General features: G+C 40.4%; 1 protein-coding gene across 4 annotated transcripts in view; it reads left to right on the top strand.

Moving 5' to 3' along the window:
* LOC135517273 (dipeptidyl aminopeptidase-like protein 6) overlaps positions 1-22,034 on the top strand; it is a 297,746-nt gene that overhangs the window by 161,541 nt on the left and 114,171 nt on the right. Inside the window, exon 1 of one of the 4 annotated variants that reach the window (XM_064941421.1) lies at positions 21,257-21,721. The exons of the other annotated variants lie outside the window; for them this stretch is intronic. Coding sequence (XP_064797493.1) covers positions 21,674-21,721 — 48 coding nt within the window. The 5' untranslated portion in view covers positions 21,257-21,673. Of the gene's footprint in view, positions 1-21,256; positions 21,722-22,034 lie in introns of those variants that run through there. 4 annotated transcript variants of the gene reach the window in all.

Here is a 22,034-nt window from a genome sequence, read left to right as displayed (position 1 = left end):
GACATGGATTGTGTATGTGTGCCATTCCAGAGGGTGGATGGACAAGACAACATATTGAAGTGCCTTTGAACAGGGTATGGTAGTAGGTGCCAGGCACACCGGTTTGTGTTAAGAACTGCAACACTGCTGGGTTTTTCACACTTAACATTTTCCTGTGTGAATCAAGAACGGTCCACTCCCCAAAGGACATCCACATCCAATGTCACACAACTGTGAGCAGTGTTAGATTTGATATATTAGGATCCCCATTGGCCGACGCCAATGGCGTCAGCTTGTCTTACAGGGGTCTGAAAAAGACATTACAGACAAAATACTTTACAATTTACATACATTGGAGTCAACATGGGCCATAATAGTTATACTGAGAAAGACCCTTTTGTGTTTCTAATGCATATTTCAGAGTTGTCTTAAACCTATGATGTTTCAATGACAGCTGACAACAGACTATCAACTTTTGATCTATTGGCTAATGATCAATATTGATTTCTTTCCACTATAGCCTAATATGTTCTCTCATTTAAGAACAACCTTTTCACAAAATCACAAATAAAATATCTGCTTTGGGCATTATAGTAATGACTTCAGGAAAAATTGGTTGGCAAGCACTTGTGCTTCCACAGAAGAAAACAAACAATGCCTAACAGATCAACTCCACAAACCATGTTGGTGCAGCTGCACTTAGTTGTCATGACAACAATTCCTTTGTATATGTTCTCCTAAACCTGCAGGTTAGAAGGTAGAGGTCATTACCAGACTGATTAGCATCAACCCCATCCTCAACCAATAGGGCAGAGTATGCTAATGAGGCTGAGAAAACAAACAACCATCAGTCACCGGCCACCATAGACGTGTCCCCCAGCCAATCTGATGCTTGTAATGCAGACCATGGCTTCTGAGTCCTCTTCTGTTTGTGATTTCACGTCTGAGTGGTCAGAGGACTGATATGTATCCACAAGCTCAGCGTATTCTACAGTATTCTCCCCAGGGGAGAGCAGCATGTCGATGCATCCTCCCTGAGTCAAGATGAAGGGTCAGAAGAGCCCTGTTAATGTGGGGACCACTGTGGAGAGGTTTTGTACACATACACACGCACAGAGACACAGAGACACACAGTCAGAGGGTCAGACATTTCATTACTTTTCCCAATACATTTCCTGATACAGACCATTTTGGGTTTGGCAAGTAAGAACAGGGGAACCTGGCAGCGCTCTACTAAAATAGGATTTGTGTGAATAAAATATGTTAGTATTATGTGTATGTATGTGGAGAGCACTAGCAGTATTTATATGGATGCATGTGAAGCGCACTAGTAGTATTCATATGGATGTACACTACTTGACCAAAATTATGTGGACACCTGCTTGTCATAAAAAACCTAAGCTGGGGCACACCCAGAATAATTATTTTGTGTGGAGTTGCTGACTTACGGCGAATAAACTATAAACTATAAAAATAGAGTTGCAAACTCCATATTTGAACTGCCAGTAATTTATTGGGTAAATCAACAACGTTTCGGCATCACTGTGCCTTCTTCAGGGTGCTCGTCGAACAGCTGGTTCCAAAATCAGTTGTTCCCCCTTTGCTACGATAACAGCTTTCATTCTTCTGGGAAGGCTTTCCACTAGATGTTGGAACATTGCTGCAGAGATTTGCTTCCATTCAGCCACACAAGCATTAGTGAGGTTGGGCACTGATGTTAGACAGTTAGGCCTGGCTTGCAGTCGGCATTCCAATTCATCCCAAAGGTGTTTGATGAGGTTGAGCTCAAGGCTCTACAGGCCAGTAAAGTTCTTCCACACTGTATGGCCCTCGATTGTGCACGAGGGCGTTGCCATGCTGAAACAGGAAGGAAGCACAGAATCATCTACAATGTCATTATATGCTGTAGTGTTAAGATTTCTCTTCACTGGGACTAAGGTGCCTAAACCGAACCATGGGAAACAGCCCCAGACCATTATTCCTCCTCCACCAAACGTTACAGTTGGCACTATGCATTCGGGCAGGTAGCGTTCTCCTGGCATCCGCCAAACCCAGAAATATCCGTCGGACTGCCAGATCGTGAAGCGTGATTCATCACTCCAGAGAACACGTTTCCACTGCTCCCGAGCTCATTGGCGGCGAGCTTTACACCACTCCAGCCAACGCTTGGCATTGTGCATGGTGATCTTAGGCTTGTGTGCGGCTGCTCAGCCATGGAAACCACTTTTATGAAGCTCCCAACGAACAGTTATTGTGCTGACTTTGCTTCCAGAGGCAATTTAGAACATGGTAGTGAGTGTTGCAACCAAGGACAGGCGATTTTTACGCGCTATATATATGTGCTTCAGCACCCGGCGCTCCCGTTCTGTTAGCTTCTGTGGCCTACCACTTTGCAGCTGAGCCATTATTGCTCTTAGACGTTTCCACTTCACAATAACAGCACTTACAGTTGACCGGGGCAGCTCTAGCAGGGTAGACATTTGACGAACTGACTTGTTGGAAAGGTTGCATCTTATGACGGTGTGGTGTTGAAAGTCACTGAGCTCTTCAGTAAGGCCATTCTACTGCCAATGTCTGTCTTTGGAGATTGCATGGCTGTGTGCTCAATTTTATACACCTGTCAGCTAAGGGTGTGACTGAAGTAGCCAAATCCACTAATTTGAAGGGGTGACCACATACTTATGGATATATAGTGTATGTGGAGAGCACTTGTAGTATCCATATGGTTGAATGTGGAGAGCACTAGTAGTATTCATATGTAAACTCAGCAAAAAAATAAACGGCCCCTTTTCAGGACCCTGTCTTTCAAAGATTATTTGAAAAAATCCAAATAACTTCACAGAAGTCTAGGGCCAGATACTGACTGTTATTTTTGATTTTGAAGCCCCCTTTGTTCAGGGACACATTATTCAATTTCTGTTAGTCACATGTCTGTGGAATTTGTTCCATTTATGTCTCAGTTGTTGAATCTTGTTATGTTCATAGACATATTTACACGTTAAGTTTGCTGAAAATCAACGCAGTTGATAGTGAGAGGACTGAGTTTGTGTGTGAAGAGCACTAGTAGTATTTATATGGATGAATGTGGAGAGCACTCGTAGTTTTCATATAGTGTATATGGAGATCACTAGTAGTATTCATATAGTGTATATGGAGATCACTAGTAGTATTCATATAGTGTATATGGAGATCACTAGTAGTATTCATATAGTGTATATGGAGATCACTAGTAGTATTCATATAGTGTATATGGAGATCACTAGTAGTATTCATATAGTGTATATGGAGATCACTAGTAGTATTCATATAGTGTATATGGAGATCACTAGTAGTATTCGTATGTGTGTGAAAAGAAGTAGTAGTATTCCTATGGATGAATGTGGAGAGTACTAGTAGTATTCATATGCTAAGAATCTGTTGGAAGGCTTTAGGATTTTCTAGACACCCTGTGACAAGCACACATTTATTTCACATACTTTGTTTTGTAGTACCCGTTTTGTAATTCATGGGTAGCATAATACAATCCAAGCAGCAGTACACGACACACCATGAACACAGATAGATTTTATGCATGACAGAATATGTCTTCAGTGTAGTAATGGTTTGTTGTGAATTGTGACATGAGTACATACATTCCTTTGGTTCAATCATAACCATGAGTAGTTTTTTTGTTTGTTGCTGTGCTAAGGTTCAAAACAGTACTCTCTGTTTCAATAGTAACAGAACATTGCTCTTGGTCCCAGGGGTTCTATGCTATATGCTGGTGGTTTTCTATATCGAAGAGTTTGCTAGAAGAGCTAATGTAACGCTGAGAGATGGCTATGGCCATATGCGACGACAAGGCACATTCTGAAAGAGTGTAGTTGATATGGTTCAGAAAGCCATTTTAGAATCCATTTCCCCCTACAGATTGGTGTGCTGGGAAGTTGTACAGTTTTATCACACACACACTCACACACACACATATTTCCTTATAATGTACAGCCCTGTTGCTATTCTTAGCTTTTAGTGAAGCATCCAAAATGGCTCTGTAAGACTGAGTCCCAATCAAGACAACAACAGATGTACATTCATAGAGAAAGAGACGTCTTTTCCCTAGCGGTGGGATTTAAAGCTTTAGATCTTCCCGTAAATCTCAATAAAAAATCGTACTCGAGTCAGCCAGGAACATATAGTACAGTTGGCGTCACAGATTTTGAAGTCTGGTATATCACCATCTTTTGCTCTCGCTGCTATACACAAGTAAAACCAAGAAAAACACTACAGGAAATGCACTCTTTTGTCAGCCTTTATTTTTGAATGATTTGAACCAATGGCCATTAGGCATTTATTCCCATGTTCACCATCCCCTTAACTGAGATAACGATTATAGATCAAAGTGGACTCTCCCTCTGGGCCCTGTAGTGTAATTGACTGTTAGGCTGCTGTTTTTTGCCTCCACTGTGCTTTTTGTATACTCTAAAGTAACAACAAATACTGCAGGTATTGTATGTACTTAAGAAGCACTGGCTATCATTATGAATATGAGCTTGTGGAATATGAGCTTGCTGGATTCATGGACAGACTTATCAGTCTCCTTTGTATAACCAGAATATACTTTCCATGATGTATGTTATCAACACTAACAGAAAGTCACTAAATTATCAATTCACCATACATCATTGTAATCCTTGTTGTGATGACTTCCAGTGATTACAAGGCTATTACCAGTGCCAAAACGATCAATCGACACAGTATTTTGAGGTTGCATTGGTATTGATTAGTAGGCGACATCTCATCAGTCTTGAGCACTTTTTCCAGTTCATTTGGTTGGCAGCCATCTTGGCACTGGGGGGGGGAATTATTAGGGCCTCCATTTGTTCCGGCAGGTTGGCATCATCACTCAATTAATCTGTAACTTCCAAGGAATTGTGTTTAAACAGAGGCAAAGCCACAGGCATTCATCATCCTCTCCTCGTCCATTTGTCAAAATCACTTGGGTTGAGGTTTGTATACAGGTTCCCCCACTGCAGGATGATGGGAATTTTGTTACGTTGCAAACACAGAGGCTGGACAGCACAGTATCAGTCATCAGCCAATAGGGGCATCTGGTTCAGATTGGGCATATTTTTTTTAGAGTTCATTGATTCGTCAATCCCTTTTGGTTTGATACATCATGCTGTCAGTGATAAATACAGTAGGAGCAGGCTGGTTGTGTAGTAGTGCTTGATCACTATGACACACTGAAGTGGCTTAGTAGTGCTTGTACTAATATTAACTTGTCTATGTCTGTGGGAGTATGATTGTAAGTGTGTGAGAGTTTGTTTTGTGTATTGTGTACAAGTCTATACTATTCAGTGTTTGAGGATACTTTGTGTTCACTTGGAAAGGGATTCAATTGCTTTGCAATTGTTTAAGCAGGCAGGCGAAGAGTCTAAAAGTAGGCCCTCTGTTTGAAGGACATTGCGTTCCTCCCACTGTGCAGCAGTGTGCTTGTCATGTGGGTCTGACACTGCAGACACCCATTTGGGATTCCAGAGTAATTTACCTCACCAAAACAAAGTGCCCACACTTCATTAACAAAGCAGCCTGCACATACTAAAATATCTGCTAAGAACTAGAGGAGAATGGAAGGAAACGGGTATAATTAACATTTACAATGTTACAATACACAATGTGTATAAGTAACTCATTGATATACAGTATTTGGATATTGAATGCAATGTCTCTTCCCAGAAATGTTTCATTAACACAGGGCTGTAATAAATGACATTGGGTTTAATTTGTGGGAGAACCAAACATGGCCAAACGTGAACATTGATGCTTTGTTTGAGAGCCCCTGAAGTGTAAGATAGTAAATCAACTTTATGTTAATAATACTTGTGATGCATTGAAAGTAGTCATAGGTTTGTTTCAAGGTACCTTTTGAAAAAAGGATAGTTATTTTCTTACACTGGTGTTCGTGTCATATGCATGTTAGTTTGCAATTTCGTAAAAACTGGCGCACTGGCATTTTCTAGCCCCAACGTTAGGTTCTGTAATTTACCTGTCTAACATCAGCCCCCTTCTGCTCAGATGGGATGGGTGGAAATATTTGAGGAGTGTCCTTAAAAACATCATGATCCAACGTCCTTATTTCAGGGAGGTCTGGCAGGGATATTTAAGACCAACTAAAAGCTGGTTTAAGAGGTAACACGGATGGTTATGTCATGAATGTTGACGGCAAAAAACGCAGCCTATCCAGCCGTGATACACACTGCCCATATGAGCATGGAACAAGATGTGCTTTTGGGGCCTGTATACTTCATATGTATACAACAACAAAAAAACATCTAAAAGCAATATGCAACAGTTTCAACAATTTTACTGAGTTACATTTCATAGAAGGTAATCAGTCAATTTAAGTGAATTCATTAGGCATTTATGGATTTCACATGACTGAACAGGGGCACAGCCATAGGTGGGCCTGAGAGGGCATAGGCCCACCACTGGGGAGCCAGGCCCAGCCAATCAGAATGAGTTTTTCCCCAAAAGGGCTTTATTACAGACAGAACTACTCTTCAACATTTCTGGAATATTTTATTTCAGCTCATGAAACATGGGACCAACACTTTACATGTTGTGTTGAGATTTTTGTTAATTTGATTAAAAAACAAGCATAGCCTCCCCTCCTCTCAATGAAGGCTGTTTTCCTTTTGTCATGCCCAATGTGATCAAGTAGCCTAGTCAAGACTGTTGATAAAATGTTTGGCCCGTGAGACCGCTTGGAAATCAATCTTATTCACCAAAGCTTTATTAAAAGATCAAGTTTGTGAGGGACAAAACAGTGAGCTAACATTCCCTTTTTATCTATGCATTGTAGGAAGGCCCACATTATTTTAGCCATACAGGTCCCGTTTTGGACGTGTGTAAAACCACCTCCATGATGTAGGCTACATGTGTCCACGCTAGGAATGTTATCGGTTAAGGCTACTCCAGTAGCCTACAGATGAGCTACTCTGGTGCTGTCTGACAGTTGGTAGGCTATTCCCCTCCTCAAACTCTGCAATTTAATTCCACCAAATGATGCAAATTAACCAATAGACTGATAAGCATGATTGGTCAAATATATTTTCAGCAACTGGAACCTGCTTTTGTAAGCCCAGCCATTGCACAACAAATAACAATTCTAAATGCAATCGTGTGTTAAAAACTTGTGGCCACGATTAAAAAGAGCTCTATTTTTATTAATCTCAACTCGTAATTAAAGCGCCCTTTACATTCAACATTCGGGGGTATAGGCCTGCCTACCATTGACTATCAGCGCATCACCCAACACATTGCAATGCGAGCTTGAGGCAGTATAATTGTTTGAAACCTGAACGTTTTACTTTCCTTCAAATAATGAAACATGTCTTTCCTTCCTTCAAAGTAGCCTTTCAAAAATCCATCCATTTATAAAGACTTCCTCGTGCCATTAAAAGGCATATCTTTTGGTTTTCATATCAACTTTCTTTCATTATCCAGAAGCCACAGGCACAATCCTAGTCATATTAGCAACCACCGTAGTAGTTGCTATTAGATTCCCCCTCTTTCTAAATTTCTAACGGAGATTTTCATCTCTGTCACAACTGCTCGCATTAGGTTGTCTGTTTTAGAACGGCATTTTCCGAATATTGCATTTTGACAAATGTTTGAATATGACGTTTTATTAGCTGCTTCATTACAGGAGTTGCTTGTTCAATAATAAACTGTAACCTTTTGACTGTAAGACGATAGGCTTGCTATTGTTGCATGTTTCATTTAAGCTCTTAATGAAACATTTCCGGTCCTTGTATGCATGCATAGTATTAGAGAGTAAGATGCAAAGCGAGATGTTTCACTCTCGCCTAAATCTGTCCAAAATAAGCCCAATACGTTTTCTATGGGCTTATTTTGGACCTAAGCTGCCTTATCGCCTTGGGACGACTCCCATTGTTAAGGTGGAAACATAATCATCTTGTCATTATATACAGATCTCTGAAAGTATTTTCTGTTTGTCATGTCATTTTACTGTTTGGAGGGAAAAAGGTTGATGGTTAATGAGGGTCAGTTAGTTGGCAGCAAAACGTACAGAAATGTGCATCCCTAGTCCATGCATATCCTGAAACAAGAGATGAGAACCTCGGTGAATACCGGTGAACCTCATATTTCAAATTGATTTTCTTGTAATAATTGTTTGTTTTCGTTTTCATATTTTTAAAACCCAAGCACCATGTAGGCTAACCTTAGGCTTACTATAACCAAGGCTGGTTCAACAGCAATGCCTCAATGTTTTTTTTATCCTGGTGATTTTATGATATCATTAAAATGATTTACATGTATTTATTGTTGTTGAATAAAACAAACAGATTGCTTGTTTTTCATTGAATTTTATCAAAACCAAACTTATTAGAATTATTCACTGTCCTGGTTTTGTGTCGAGAACGTCTGTGGCGCACAGACAATATGGAGAAATGTGAATGTGATCTGTAATGTGGTTCCAATATGTATATAGAACATTATATTTGGGAGCAGTATGATGGTGAGTGGACATTCTCTCTTTCTTTTTATATTGGATCTTTGTCCAGCTACTGGGAAAGATGTGCGTAAAACCCTCCATAGTCTGTGTTTTAATATTATATGCCCACTGGAAGCAACTTCTTCTTTAAGAGGCTCCTCTGTCCTCCACTCGTTACCTGTATTAATGGCACCTGTTTGAACTTGTTATCAGTATAAAAGACACCTGTCCACAACCAACAGTATTCTACCACCCAGTGATTAGATTGACCATTGCGTTAAGTTTGTTAAAATAGAGCCCTTAGTGTAGCTCATTTGAATTTGTCTTCAAATGTCTGAAGTGTATTTTTTTTTTGTAGGCTACAGTAATATCATGAAGTGTGTCATTAAAAAGTATTTGCATGCCGTAATTATGACACAACAGAACAGAGGTTATGTAAAATCATGACCGCTGATAACAACTGACATTTCTAGTCATGATAATTGCATCTTAGTTGCCTTGTGCTCAATATCTTAGACACTTCTGTCAGGATTTTTTTATTTTATTTTAATGCTGTTACTGAGAGACTTTAAATTCAAGGAAGAACATTTTGGTTGGATACACTCTGCTTCCCCTAGCACCAATTTAGACTTGTTTTCTCATGTTCTGTTCCACTGAAGCTCTCCGCTGCATACATTAGCCCTAAAGAGATACAGTATATTAAAAGATACTTACAGTATACATGGTTCAACTATCTATTTTCTAACCGAGCAACCTGGATGCCGTTATTTCAAGAATTGTTTAGCATATCTACCCTTTCAAGCCATCTGGGATGCTGCAATCACCTATGGCAATGAAACTTCTACAGCTTTACACTTTCTGTCTAATGGTGCAGATCTCACTCTTAAAGCTAGAAAACCCTGTATTTAGAAGAGTTGAACAGCCTTGACAGCAACTAATGGGGATCCATAATAAATACAAAGACAAATAGATATTAAAAAAGTATTGCATACAATTATGTGCAGTGGTGACCTGTCATTCAGGGCAGGTGGAGCAGAATCCCACCTGTTTAGCATGTTATTTTGGAATTAATACGTGTCCCATATCTGTTTGCAAACAATGTAAAAAATAAATAATTGAGTTAATAAAGCCGCATAAAAACATGGCCTCTTGCTTCCTTGAGTAAGGCAGCTTGGTGGTGGGTCAGCCAGCGGAAATTACGGAGCGTAGGGGTTCGTCATGTTCTGTAGTTGCGCCGTGATTGGCTCAGTGTTCTGTCACTCATGGGGACACTATATCAGTGCAAAATCTACGGGGAGAGCTGACAAATTCAAGCCCCTAGGGTGCTGCCATAGATTTACATTAGAAGTGCCCATCCAAGAAGGCTCAAGGTTATTGGCAACAGATAAAATTGTCAGATCACGTTATATCTAATGTAGCTTTGATTGGACTGATCATGTCAACATCATACTTTCAAAATCTTAGCTAGCAAGCTAGACAAGCAGTCATCTTCATGAATTAAGTCGACAAACTACTGGCAAATCCTTTCAAATTAAGAAAAATTATAGATAAAACGTATCGGTGCTTATCGGCCATTGGACATGGGCCAGAAAAGTTTGAATACATTGGCTATGCTAATCCAACATGACTTCTGCCGCATTCAAAACAACTGGGAAATCTCAGACTTCAGTGAGTTAAAGACAACTGGGAACTCTGAAAAAAACAGCTCTGACTGGGAAAATAATCCAAATCAGCATTCCAAGTTTCTAGAGCTCTGACCTGAAGATCACTGAGGTCATGATTAAACCTTGTTTTTTCCCCCCAGAGTTCCCAGTTGTCTTGAACTTTGAAGTTTGATGGCAAAATTTGCCCACAAGAAGGACTGCTGTGCCACCTTCCTGTTCAAGTGAGTACAGCACAGCAAAGTGAGTCCAAAAATGTTGTGTATACTGTAGCTAAGAAAGTAATACTAAGTGTATGTTGTGTAGTAAGCTGTTAGTAGCCCATGTGCCTCACCTAGGGCTGTGGCGGTCACAAAATTTTGTCAGTCGGTGATTGTCAAGCAAATAGTTGTCTGTCTCACGGTAATTGATGTTAATTAACATAAACACATTTAACATGTCCTGGCTTCCACCACTGATGCAGACCTTTGGTACAGAAGAACAGAATAACATACTCCGAGTTGTCTTTATGTTAGTTCCTGGCTATGCCAAAGGGCTGTGGGCTACACTAGTTAATTTAGCAGACAAGATTTGCTTAGAATTTTTTACAATTATTTTATCTTATGAAGAATACAATTAAACAAAGCTGAATAAAATAGAAAGGATATTTTCTCCAATCGATTTGAGGGAGTGCGCACATGCGGTTATTCTGTGTTGAGCGGTTAACAAAGAAACAGGTATTCCTATATGCTTAATTTAGAGTTAATGTAACTTTAGTTGTTATAAATGTTGGGCTATATGTTTTGATTTTTAATACATTGTAAGGCTGCATGATGTGACAAATTATGATTTTTTTCAAGTTTCTTGAAAGGCATGAGCTCTGCTTTGTTTTTTGTGCAGGCTCTGTACACACTTTATCGGTCTCTCATTCACAATTTGACAAGCACTTGATAATGCTTTGAATTTCATGGCTGCATCCCTTTTGTGTGGCCTTAATGTACCCTAAAAACATCAATGCTCTTTACGGCCCGTGGCCGTTGTGCCCTTCTCTCTGAGTGCTGCGTGTTCTAAAGCACCTCTCACTCACATGGCTGAAGACAGACACATTGGGGATGCAACTGCATGCGTACTTATTAAATTTTGGGGTGCATGTTGAAGATATTGGGAGAACTGTCCACCTACAATCTAAACTAGATGCCCTCAATCTCACACAAATTATAAAGGAACCTACCAGGTACAACCCTACCCAGTCATGTGAAAGCCATAAATTAGGGCCTAATGAATTTATTTAAATTTACTGATTTCCTTCTATGAAGTGTACCTCAGTAAAATTATTGAAACTGTTGCATATTGCTTTTAGATGTTTTTTTGTTGTATACATATGAAGTATACAGGCACCAAAAGCACATCTTGTTCCATGCTCATATGGGCAGTGTGTATCACGGCTGGATAGGCTGCGTTTTCTGCCATCAACATTCATGACATAACCATCCGTGTTACCTCTTAAACCAGCTTTTAGTTGGTCTTAAATATCCCTGCCAGCCCTTCCTGAAATAAGCACGTTAGATCATGTTTTTAAGGACACTCCTCAAATATTTCCACCCATCCCATCTGAGCAGAAGGGTGCTGATGTTAGACAGGTAAATTACAGAACCTGGTGTTGGGGCTAGAAATTGCCCGTGCATCAGTTTTTACAAAATTGCAAACTGACGTTTGACACTAACGCCAGATGTAGCTCTTGGTTCACCCAAACTTGACTGCTCTTGATAAAATTCCAGGAACCAATACACTCAGTCAGTTAGGAAAGCTAAGTTTAGCTTTTTCAAACAAAAGTTTGCATCCTGAGGCACTAATTCCAAAAAGTTTTGTGAAATTGGAGAATAAGAGAATAAGAGCACCTCCTCCAGGCTGTCCACTGCACTGAGGGTAGGAAACAATGTCACCACCGATAAAATTACAATAATCAATCATTTCAAATAGCACTTTTCTACAGCTGGCCATGCTTTGCATCTGGCTACCCCCCCCCCCCCCCACACACTTCTCCTTCACTCAAATCCAGACAGCTGATGTTCTGAGCCTTAATGCAATGCAACTGCTTTTAAATGCAAGTGAAACGAAGTGCGTGCTCTTCAACTGATTGCTGCCCGTTACCTCCCGCCCGACTAGCATCACTACTCTGGTCAGTTCTGACTTAGAATATGTGGACATCTACAAATACCTACAGTTTACATACACCTTAGCCAAATACATTTAAACTCAGTTTTTCACAATTCCTGACATTTAATCCTAAGAATTTCCTGTCTTTGGTCAGTTAGGATCACCACTTTATTTTAAGAAATGTCAGAATAATAGTAGAGAGAATGATTTCAGCTTTTATTTCTTTCATCACATTCCCAATGGCTCAGGAGTTCACATACTCTCTATTAGTATTTGGTAGCACTGCCTTTAAATTGTTTATCTTGGGTCAAATGTTTTGGGTAGCCTTCCACAAGCTTCCCACAATAAGTTGGGTGAATGTTGACCCATTCCTCCTGACAGAGCTGTTGTAACTGAGTCAGGTTTGTAGGCTTCCTTGCTCGCACACGCTTTTTCAGTTCTGCCCACAAATTGTTTTTAGAATTGAGGTCAGGGCTTTGTGATGGCCACTCCAATACCTTGACTTTGTTGTCCTTAAGCCATTTTGACACGACTTTGGAAGTATGCTTGGGGTCATTGTCCATTTGGAAGACCCATTTGCGACCAAGCTTTAACTTCCTGACTGATGTCTTAAGATGTTGCTTCAATATATCCACATAATTTTGCTACCTCATGATGCCATCTATTTTGTGAAGTGCACCAGTCCCTCCTGCAGCAAAGCACCCCCACATTATGATGCTGCCACCCTGTTGGCATGGTGTTCTTCGGCTTGCAAGCATCCCCCTTTTTCCTCCAACATAACGATGGTCATTATGGCCAAACAGTTCCATTTTCTTTTCATCAGACCAGAGGACATTTCTCCAAAAAGTACGATCTTCGTCCCCATTTGCAGTTGCAAACTTTTTGGAGCAGTGGCCTCTTCCTTCCTGAGCGGCCCTTCAGGTTATGTCGATATGGGACTCGTTTTTACTGTGGATGTAGATACTTTTGTACCTGTTTCTTCCAGCATCTTTACAAGGTCCTTTGCTGTTGTTCTGGGATTTATTTGCACTTTTTACACCAAAGTATGTTCATCTCTAGGAGACAGAAGGCGTCTCCTTCCTGAGTGGTATGACGGCTGCGTGGTCCCATGGTGTTTATACTTGCCTACTATTGTTTGTACAGATGAACGTGGTACCTTCAGGCATTTGGAAATTGCTCCCAAGGATGAACCCGACTTGTGGAGGTCTACAATTTATTTTCTGAGGTCTTGGCTGATTTCTTTTGATTTTCCCATGATGTCAAGCAAAGAGGGACTGCGTTTGAAGGTAGGCCTTGTAATACATAGACAGGTACACCTGAGATTGACCACGAAAAACACATTTCAACCAGACAGGTGCGACACGAAAGTCAGAAACAGCTATATAAAAAATGCTTTACCTTTGATGATCTTCTTCTGATGGCACTCCAAAGGTCCCAGTTACATCACAAGTGGTCCTTTTGTTCGATAATGTCCTTCTTTATATCCATAAAAACTCAGTTTAGCTGGCGCGCTTCAGTCAATATTTCACCCAGTTTCCCTCCATCAAAATGCATACAAAATGATTCCCAAACGTTACTAATAAACTTTTCCAAACAAGTCAAACAATGTTTATAATCAAACCTTAGGTACCCTAATACGTAAATAAACGATCAAATTTAAGACGGAGAATCATTATTGTCTCTACCGGAGAAAAATACAAAAGAACGCGCTCTCATTCACGTGCTTGGAAACACTACAGCCAAAATGGGAGCCACCTAGATAAACTACAATTTCTGGCTCATTTTTCCAAAAAACAGTCTAAAACTCTTTCTAAAGACTGTTGACATCTAGTGGAAGCCCTAGGAACTGCAATCTGGGAGGGCCTTATAATATAAGTGACAGCCATTGAAAATAGTGGTAGGCTGAATTATTATTTTTTGGGGATGGTTTGTCCTCGGGGTTTGGCCTGCCATATCAGTTCTGTTATACTCACAGATATAATTTTAACAGTTTTAGAAACATTATAATGTTTTCCATCCACATCTATTATATGCTTTTCTGGGCCTGAGTAACAGGCAGTTTACTTCGGGCACACTTTTCATCCGGACGTGAATATACTGCCCACTCCCCAAGAGAGGTTAAGCTACAGCTTTCAAAGCAGCTTACCAATCACAGTACCTGTACACAGCCAATCTGTAAATAGCCCACGCAATTACCTCACCCCCGTATTGTTTCTTTTCCTCTTGCTCTTTTGCACCCCAGTATCTCTATTATCTACTTGCACATCATTATCACACCCCAGTATCTCTATTATCTACTTGCACATCTGTCATTCCAGTGTTATTGCTCAATTGTAATTTTTTTGCTTCCATGGCTTATTTTTTGCCTTACCTCACAACTCTTCTACATTTGCACACACTGTACATAGATTTTTCTATTGTGTTATTTATTGTGTGTTTGTTTATGTCATACTCTGTGTTGTTGTTTTGTCACACTGCTTTGGTTTATCTTGGCCAGGTCGCAGTTGTAAATGAGAACTTGTTCTCAACTGGCCTACCTGGTTAGATAAAGGTGAAATAAAAAATAAATAAATAAAAATGTACTTTCGTCAGCCAGCAAGATGGGTTTGCCTAATGAACAGCAAAAGCATTAGCCTATGTCAATCTACTACCCCCATAGTACAAAAGTTGACCTATTCTGTGTGAGAAATAAATATTACAGACTGTTACAGTAACCATATCAAAAATCAAATCAAAATGTATTTGTCACATGTGCCGAATACAGCAGGTTTAGACCTTACAGTGAAATGCTTACTTACAAGCGCTAAACCAACAATGGGGTTTGAAGAAATATAAGTGTTAAGTAAATAAGTGTTAGGTAAATGGATAAGTTAAAAATAACATAGTTAAAGAGCAGCAGTGAAATAACAGTAGTGACTCTATTTACAGGGGGTACCGGTACAGAGTCAATGTGTGGGGGCACAGGTTAGTCGAGGTAATTGTGGTAATATGTACATGTAGATTACATGTAGGTAGAGGTAAAGTGACTGTGCATAGATAATATCCAGACAGTAGCTGCAGCATAAAAGAGGGGGTGGAGGGGGACGACGACGACAATGTAAATAGTTTGGGTAGCCATTTGATTAGCTGTTCAGGAGTCTTATGGCTTGGGGGTAAAAGCTGTTAAGAAGCCTTTTGGACCTAGACTTGGTGCTCTGGTACCACTTGCCTTACAGTAGCAGAGAGAACAGTCTATGACTATGGTAGCTGGAGTCGTGTCACAGTAACCATATGCACACGAACCGCCGCAAGCTTTGAGTAAGAAATCATGAATGTATTTGCGTGAAATTCCTGGGTTCGCCGGCGATCTCTCTTTCCTTCCATTCTCTCTTGAAGAAGTTTCTTTGAAGATAGGCTAGCCAGTCATATCGATGGTTTGAGCAGAGTAACAGGATGGTCCTACTTACATTCACTTTCAAAGATACTTTACATAGGACAGCTAATCAGCCGTACCAGTGATTGTCCGGGATGTGAGTTTATCGTCTCTACCTCGTGTTTACAATCAAACCACTTTAAACGTGCAGCTGCAGCTTCACGTCTTTCTGGTCTAATGTGTTTTTTCTTAACACAGAATTCATACAGTTTGCTCAAAAGGGGAAGTTCCGACAGGCGGACATGCTCTCTGACCTCACTCAGGGTGGTGATTACTCACTGTGCAAAGTTATAAAAAAAACTCTCCCTTACAGCTTCTCAAATTACATCCCTCTCTTAACCTCTTGAATCTATAGGGGCGCTATTTCATTATCGGATAAAAAAACGTGCCCGTTTTAAGCGCAGTATTTTGTCACAAAAAGATGCTCGACTGTGCATATAATTGACAGCTTTGGAAAGAAAACACTCTGACGTTTCCAAAACTGCAAATATATTATCTGTGAGTGCCCCAGAACTGATGCTTCAGGCGAAACCAAGATGAAACTTCAAACAGGAAATGAGCAAAATTTTTGAAGCTCTGTTTTCCAATGTCTCCTTACATGGCTGTGAATGCGACAGGAATGAGCCCACAATTTCTGCCGTTTCCTCAAGGTGTCTGCAGCATTGTGACGTATTTGTAGGCATATCATTGGAAGATTGACCATAAGAGACTGCATTTGCCAGGTGTCCGCCCGGTGTCCTCCGTCGAAATTGGTGCGTCATCTTCAGCTGCAAGTATTTTTCCATGGGATTCAGAGGAGAAAGTAGACTTCCACGAACGATATATCAATGAAGAGAAATGTGAAAAACACCTTGAGGATTGATTCTAAACAGCGTTTGCCGTGTTTCAGTCGATATGATGGAGTTAATTTGGAAAAAAGTTCGCCATTTTGATGACTGAATTTTCGTTTTTTTGGTACCCAAACGTGATGTACAAAACGGAGCGATTTCTCCTACACAAAGAATCTTTCAGGAAAAACTGAACATTTGCTATGTAACTGAGAGTCTCCTCATTGAAAACATCCGAAGTTCTTCAAAGGTAAATGATTTTATTTGAATGCTTTTCTGGTTTTTGTGAAAATGTTGCCCGCTAAATGCTACGCTAGCTATCAATACTCTTACACAAATGCTTGTTTTGCTATGGTTGAAAAGCATATTTTGAAAATCTGAGATGACAGTGTTGTTAAGAAAAGGCTAAGCTTGAGAGATAGCATATTTATTTCATTTAATTTGTGATTTTCATAAATAGTTAACGTTACGTTATGCTAATGAGCTTGAGGCTATAACTGGATACAGGTTTTTTTCATAGCCAAACGTGAACAAAACGAAGCGATTTGTCCTACACAAATAATATTTTTTGAAAAACTGAACATTTGCTATCTAACTGAGAGTCTCCTCATTGAAAACATCTGAAGTTCTTCAAAGGTAAATTATTTTATTTGAATGCTTTTCTTGTTTTTGTGAAAATGTTGCTGGCTGAATTCTAGGGTTATAGCTATGCTAGCTATCAATACTCTTACACAAATGCTTGTTTAGCTATGGTTGAAAAGCATATTTTGAAAATCTGAGATGACAGTGTTGTTAACAAAAGTCTAAGCTTGAGAGCAAATATATTTATTTCATTTCATTTGCAATTTTCATGAATAGTTAACGTTGCGTTATGCTAATGAGCTTGAGGCTATAAATAGGATCCCGGATCCGGACTTCGACGCAAGAAGTAAAAAAAAAACACTTTCATAATTTTTCATATTACATGCACAACGCAGAGTATGGACACTTCGTATATGTAGTTGGTATACTTTCCAAGTTACAGTATTTCCTTTATAACATTTTTAATGACATCACAAAATAACTAACAAAATTACATTAGTGTCCTATAGATTGCCTCTGACCATTCCCCACGTTCTGTTAGAAATATTGTTTCAGTATTCGTTGTTAGAATTTCAGCTGGAAAAGTCTATTTGAACAAAGAACATTCTGTCAGGTGGCCTAGTGGTTAGAACATTGGGCCAGTAACCGAAATGTTGCTAGATCAAATCCCGAGCTGACAAAGTAAAAATATGTTGTTCTACCCCTTAACAAGGCAGTTTACTCACTGTTCCTAGGCCATCACTGTAAATAAGAATTTGTTATTAACTGCCTTGCCTAGCTAAACAAAAGTTAAATTATTTAAAAATCCTTTGGTGAATCTTGAGAGCGCAAGTCTGCATCTTCTCCCTTGATTTTCAACAGAGCGTGAGTTGTTAACTCCCACTAGTCCCCCCCTTCTATGGTGAGAGGGGGTCTGATTGAAGTTATTCATTGCAAACCTGATCTGACCTATTTGGTTTCTCATGGACAGTCATGACAATAGCCTATAGAAATGTTGCGTAACATGAGCTCATGGGCTCTCATGAAGTGTTTGATTAGATTTTTATTCACATTTGCATTGATGTCAGAGTGATTTAGAGAGACAATAGAGTGCTGAGTACCAATTTTGGTATTCTACTAATGACCATCAGCAGCAACAGAGAAGCCTAATTACCGTGACTAAATGATCACGTGGAATTTGACTGCCTTCATGACTCGTGACCCCCGATGTGGTGGTAATATGGCACCGCAACAGTCCTATCCTCACCCTAATAATTTGGTCCCTTTCCCCCTCATAACTTAGCCTACTGTTCTGACTTTCTGGTGCACAGGAAGCCTATAGCCTGTTTTAGAGAAATGTAATCATTGAATATTGTAAGCTTTAATTGTCTGCTTATATGCCACCTTTATTTATCCTACGGTTCTGACTTGGTGTGCAGGAAGAATACTGTAAGAATGGCCCATGTTCTGAATTCTGTCGCTCTACATTTCATAAGTGACTACGTCTGTCCTAGCTCGCTCATTAAAGTCTTAATCTAAATTACGGATTGCCTCTTATCTGCTCATTGTTTCATTATGCCATAGTTTGTTCATCTCAATTGTCAGTAGAAACCACATTTGTTTAAGCAGGCCAGCCATATCAGCTTTGTTTTTAAAAAAGGCAGTAAATGAGCCTGAATGTGCTGAAAAGAAAGCTCTGCTGTTGGGGCAACTTTTATTTAGGCCCTAACAGTTTGTGGGCACCGTTTTTCACCGTTATAGTGCAATTAATGTATTGTTCAGTGTTGTGTTGTGTAGTGGCGTTGCTGGCATACATCTAAAAACTTTTTGGGGAGTTTGCAGCACCAAGATTTACATGCTAATATCGCCACTGATTATGTGAGTGTGTGAGTGGAGAGAGGCCATACGGACACGCCTGGTGCCCAAATTTATGATGTTTGTTGCGCAGCGAGAGTTTAGTCCGAGACAAACGGATTTGATTCAGTCAGTCGTCCGGATGAGCCGTTCCCATCTAGTTTGTGCTTGGAAAACTTCCGGGAGAATTTAAAACTTGTCTGCTGAAATTTGGACTTGAGTGTTTGAAATCATTCCATTTCAATCTGAGTAATTGTTATTTTCCTATTATTTTTTACAAAAATGTAACTTTAGTCGTTTTTGGTGAAAATCACTACAATAAATGTGCTTTAACTGTCACGCTGGCCAAATATTGGCAACACTATCTAGCTACTTCCCTCTCCTTACTGTGGCAAGTAGGAGCGTGTTATTGTGTTGCAGTGCAAACACTCCCCATATATTAACTGCATTATCTATACTGAACAAAAATATAAACGCAACATGCAACAATTTCATATCAGGAAATCAGTTTAATTGAAATACATTCTATGGATTTCACATGACTGGGAATACAGATAGGCATCTGTGGGTCACATATACCTTTAAAAGAAAATAGGGGGTGTGTATCAGAAAACCAGTCTGTATCTGGTGTGAACACCATTTTCCTCAAGCAGCGCGACACATCCCCTTCGCATGGAGTTGATCAGGCTCTTGATTCTGGGCTGTTGAATGTTGTCCCACTCCTCTTCAATGGCTGTGGGAAGTTGCTGGATATTGGCGGGAACTGGAACACTTTGTCGATCCAGAGCATCCCAATCATGCGTAATGAATGACATGTCTGGTGAGTATGCAGGCCATGGTAAACCTGGGACATTTTCAGCTTCCAGGAATTGTGTACAGATCCTTGCGACATGGGGCCATGCATTATAATGCTGAAATATGAGATGATGGCGGCAGATGAATGGCACGACAATGGGCCTAAGGATTTCGTCACAGTATCTCTGTGCATTCAAATTGCCATCAATAAAATGCAATTTGTTGTCTGTTGCCTGACCATAACATAACCCCAATGCCACAATGGGACACTCTGTTCACAACGATGACATCAGCAAACCACTTGCTCACATGACGCCATACACGTGGTCTGTGGTTGTGAGGCCAGTTGGACATACTGCCAAATTCTCTTAAATGACGTTGGATGCTGCTTATGGAAGAGCGATGAACATTAAATTATCTGGCAACAGCTTTGGTTGACAGTCCTGCAATCAGCATGCCAATTGCAAGCTCCCTCAACTTGAGACATCTGTGGCATTGTGTTGTGTGACAAAACTGCACATTTTTAGAGTGGCCTTTTATAGTCCCCAGCACAAGGTGTACCTGTGATATGATCATGCTGTTTAATCAGCTTCTTGACATCAAACACCTGGAGAAAGGAGAAATGGTCACAAACAGGGATATATTTGTGCACAAAATGTGAGAGCAATAAGCTTTTTGTGAGTATGGAACATTTCTGGGATCTTTTATTTCAGCTCATGAAACATGGGATCAACACTTTACATGTTGCAAATTTTTGTTCAGTGTAGCATCTTCCCTCTCCTTACTGCGGCAAGCAGGAGCGAAGGACACTGTGCTCCGTGTTGTTGTGTTGCAGCGCAAACTCTCCCCATTGAGCAGTGGATTGTATCATGATGACATCCAGATGGTTACTTCCAATATTACAAGTTATTTCTCGTGTATTCTGCTATCCTACTCAAAATAAAATCAAGTGGGATGGAACAAATTGGAGATGTTGACCAAATCCAGACGGTGGCCAATACTAAAAGGTATTTCTCCCTTGCCGATCGAAATAAACATCACTTTATTTTAACTAGCGCTGTGCTGCTGTTGTAGCCAGCTAGCCAGTATAGACTGGCTAGGAAAGACTTGTCAGGACGACTGACTGAACCAAATCCATTTGTCTCCACCCTCGACTCTCAGCTGCGAGACATACGTCATCAATTTGGACACCAAGCGTGTCTGTATAACCTCTTCCATTTGAGTGCAATTCTGCATGCATAGGCGGACAGCGCCGTGGCGCTGAAATGGTTTGAGCTCTAGAGACTGGGCAGCCAACCCAACTCTGTCATTAAAGCCCCACTACATAGGCTGTCAAGATAACTGCTTTGATTGTAGTGCCTAAATTACATCTACATTGATGATCATTGATGATTGATGATCAATTATGTGTGTGTGTGTGTGTGTGTGTGTGTGTGTGTGTGTGTGTGTGTGTGTGTGTGTGTGTGTGTGTGTGTGTGTGTGTGTGTGTGTGTGTGTGTGTGTGTGTGTGTGTGTGTGTGTGTGTCGTAGTGGTGGTGTGCGTGAAAATATGATAGGTGTGAAGAGGTGGGGGACAAGCATTGCTCTTCGCCTCCCCCATCACAGTCGCCCGTTGGTGGTTGCCAGGCATTTATCAAAGTGGTGCGGTCGGTGAAAATTGCAGTAGCTGTCTTTGCCTCAGCCCTTATCTCTACCTCTCTCCCTCCCACTTTCTCCCAGCTACAACTAAGCATCATCTGTGTTCTCTCAGATTAAGACTTGCTTTTTTGCTGGGATTTTTTTCCCAGACTTCTTATTGCTTACCTCAAGCTCTCTCTCTCAACTTCAATCCTCACGACTGAAATTTAATGTATTTTTACCTTCGTGGTACTTTGCTGGTTCCGGTCACCTCTAAAAGGCACCTGTGATTGTGTTGTAGTGTAGCAGCTGTTTGATCTGACTGTAGGGGAACATGACTACGGTGAAGGAGGCACAGAAAACATCTCAACAACAAGAGCAGGTAATGATGCGCTTTCTTTCATTCAACCGATGTTATTAGCCTAGGCGATTCCCTATACTGAAATTGTAGTCTATATTAATGAGATTTTTAAAATGTTGTGTGAAGCCTGCAACTATTTACTGTAACGCCACAAGTAGCATTTTCTCACATCATTTTGTGTACCTCTCCCCTTCATTTAAAATATTTGGGATTGTTGTAGCCTATGCAGCGTGCTGCAAGACAACCGGCTCTCACACCAGTCAGTCACTCTTCTCTGAAATTCAAGGTGATTGCTTTCAGCGTCACTACCCCCACCTTAGTCTACTCCATTTAG

This window comes from Oncorhynchus masou, chromosome 28, assembly GCF_036934945.1.
Source record: "Oncorhynchus masou masou isolate Uvic2021 chromosome 28, UVic_Omas_1.1, whole genome shotgun sequence".
NCBI classification, from domain to species: Eukaryota; Metazoa; Chordata; class Actinopteri; order Salmoniformes; family Salmonidae; genus Oncorhynchus; species Oncorhynchus masou.
Note: the sequence above shows the minus strand (reverse complement) of the source record. Positions and strands in the feature narration are given on the sequence as shown.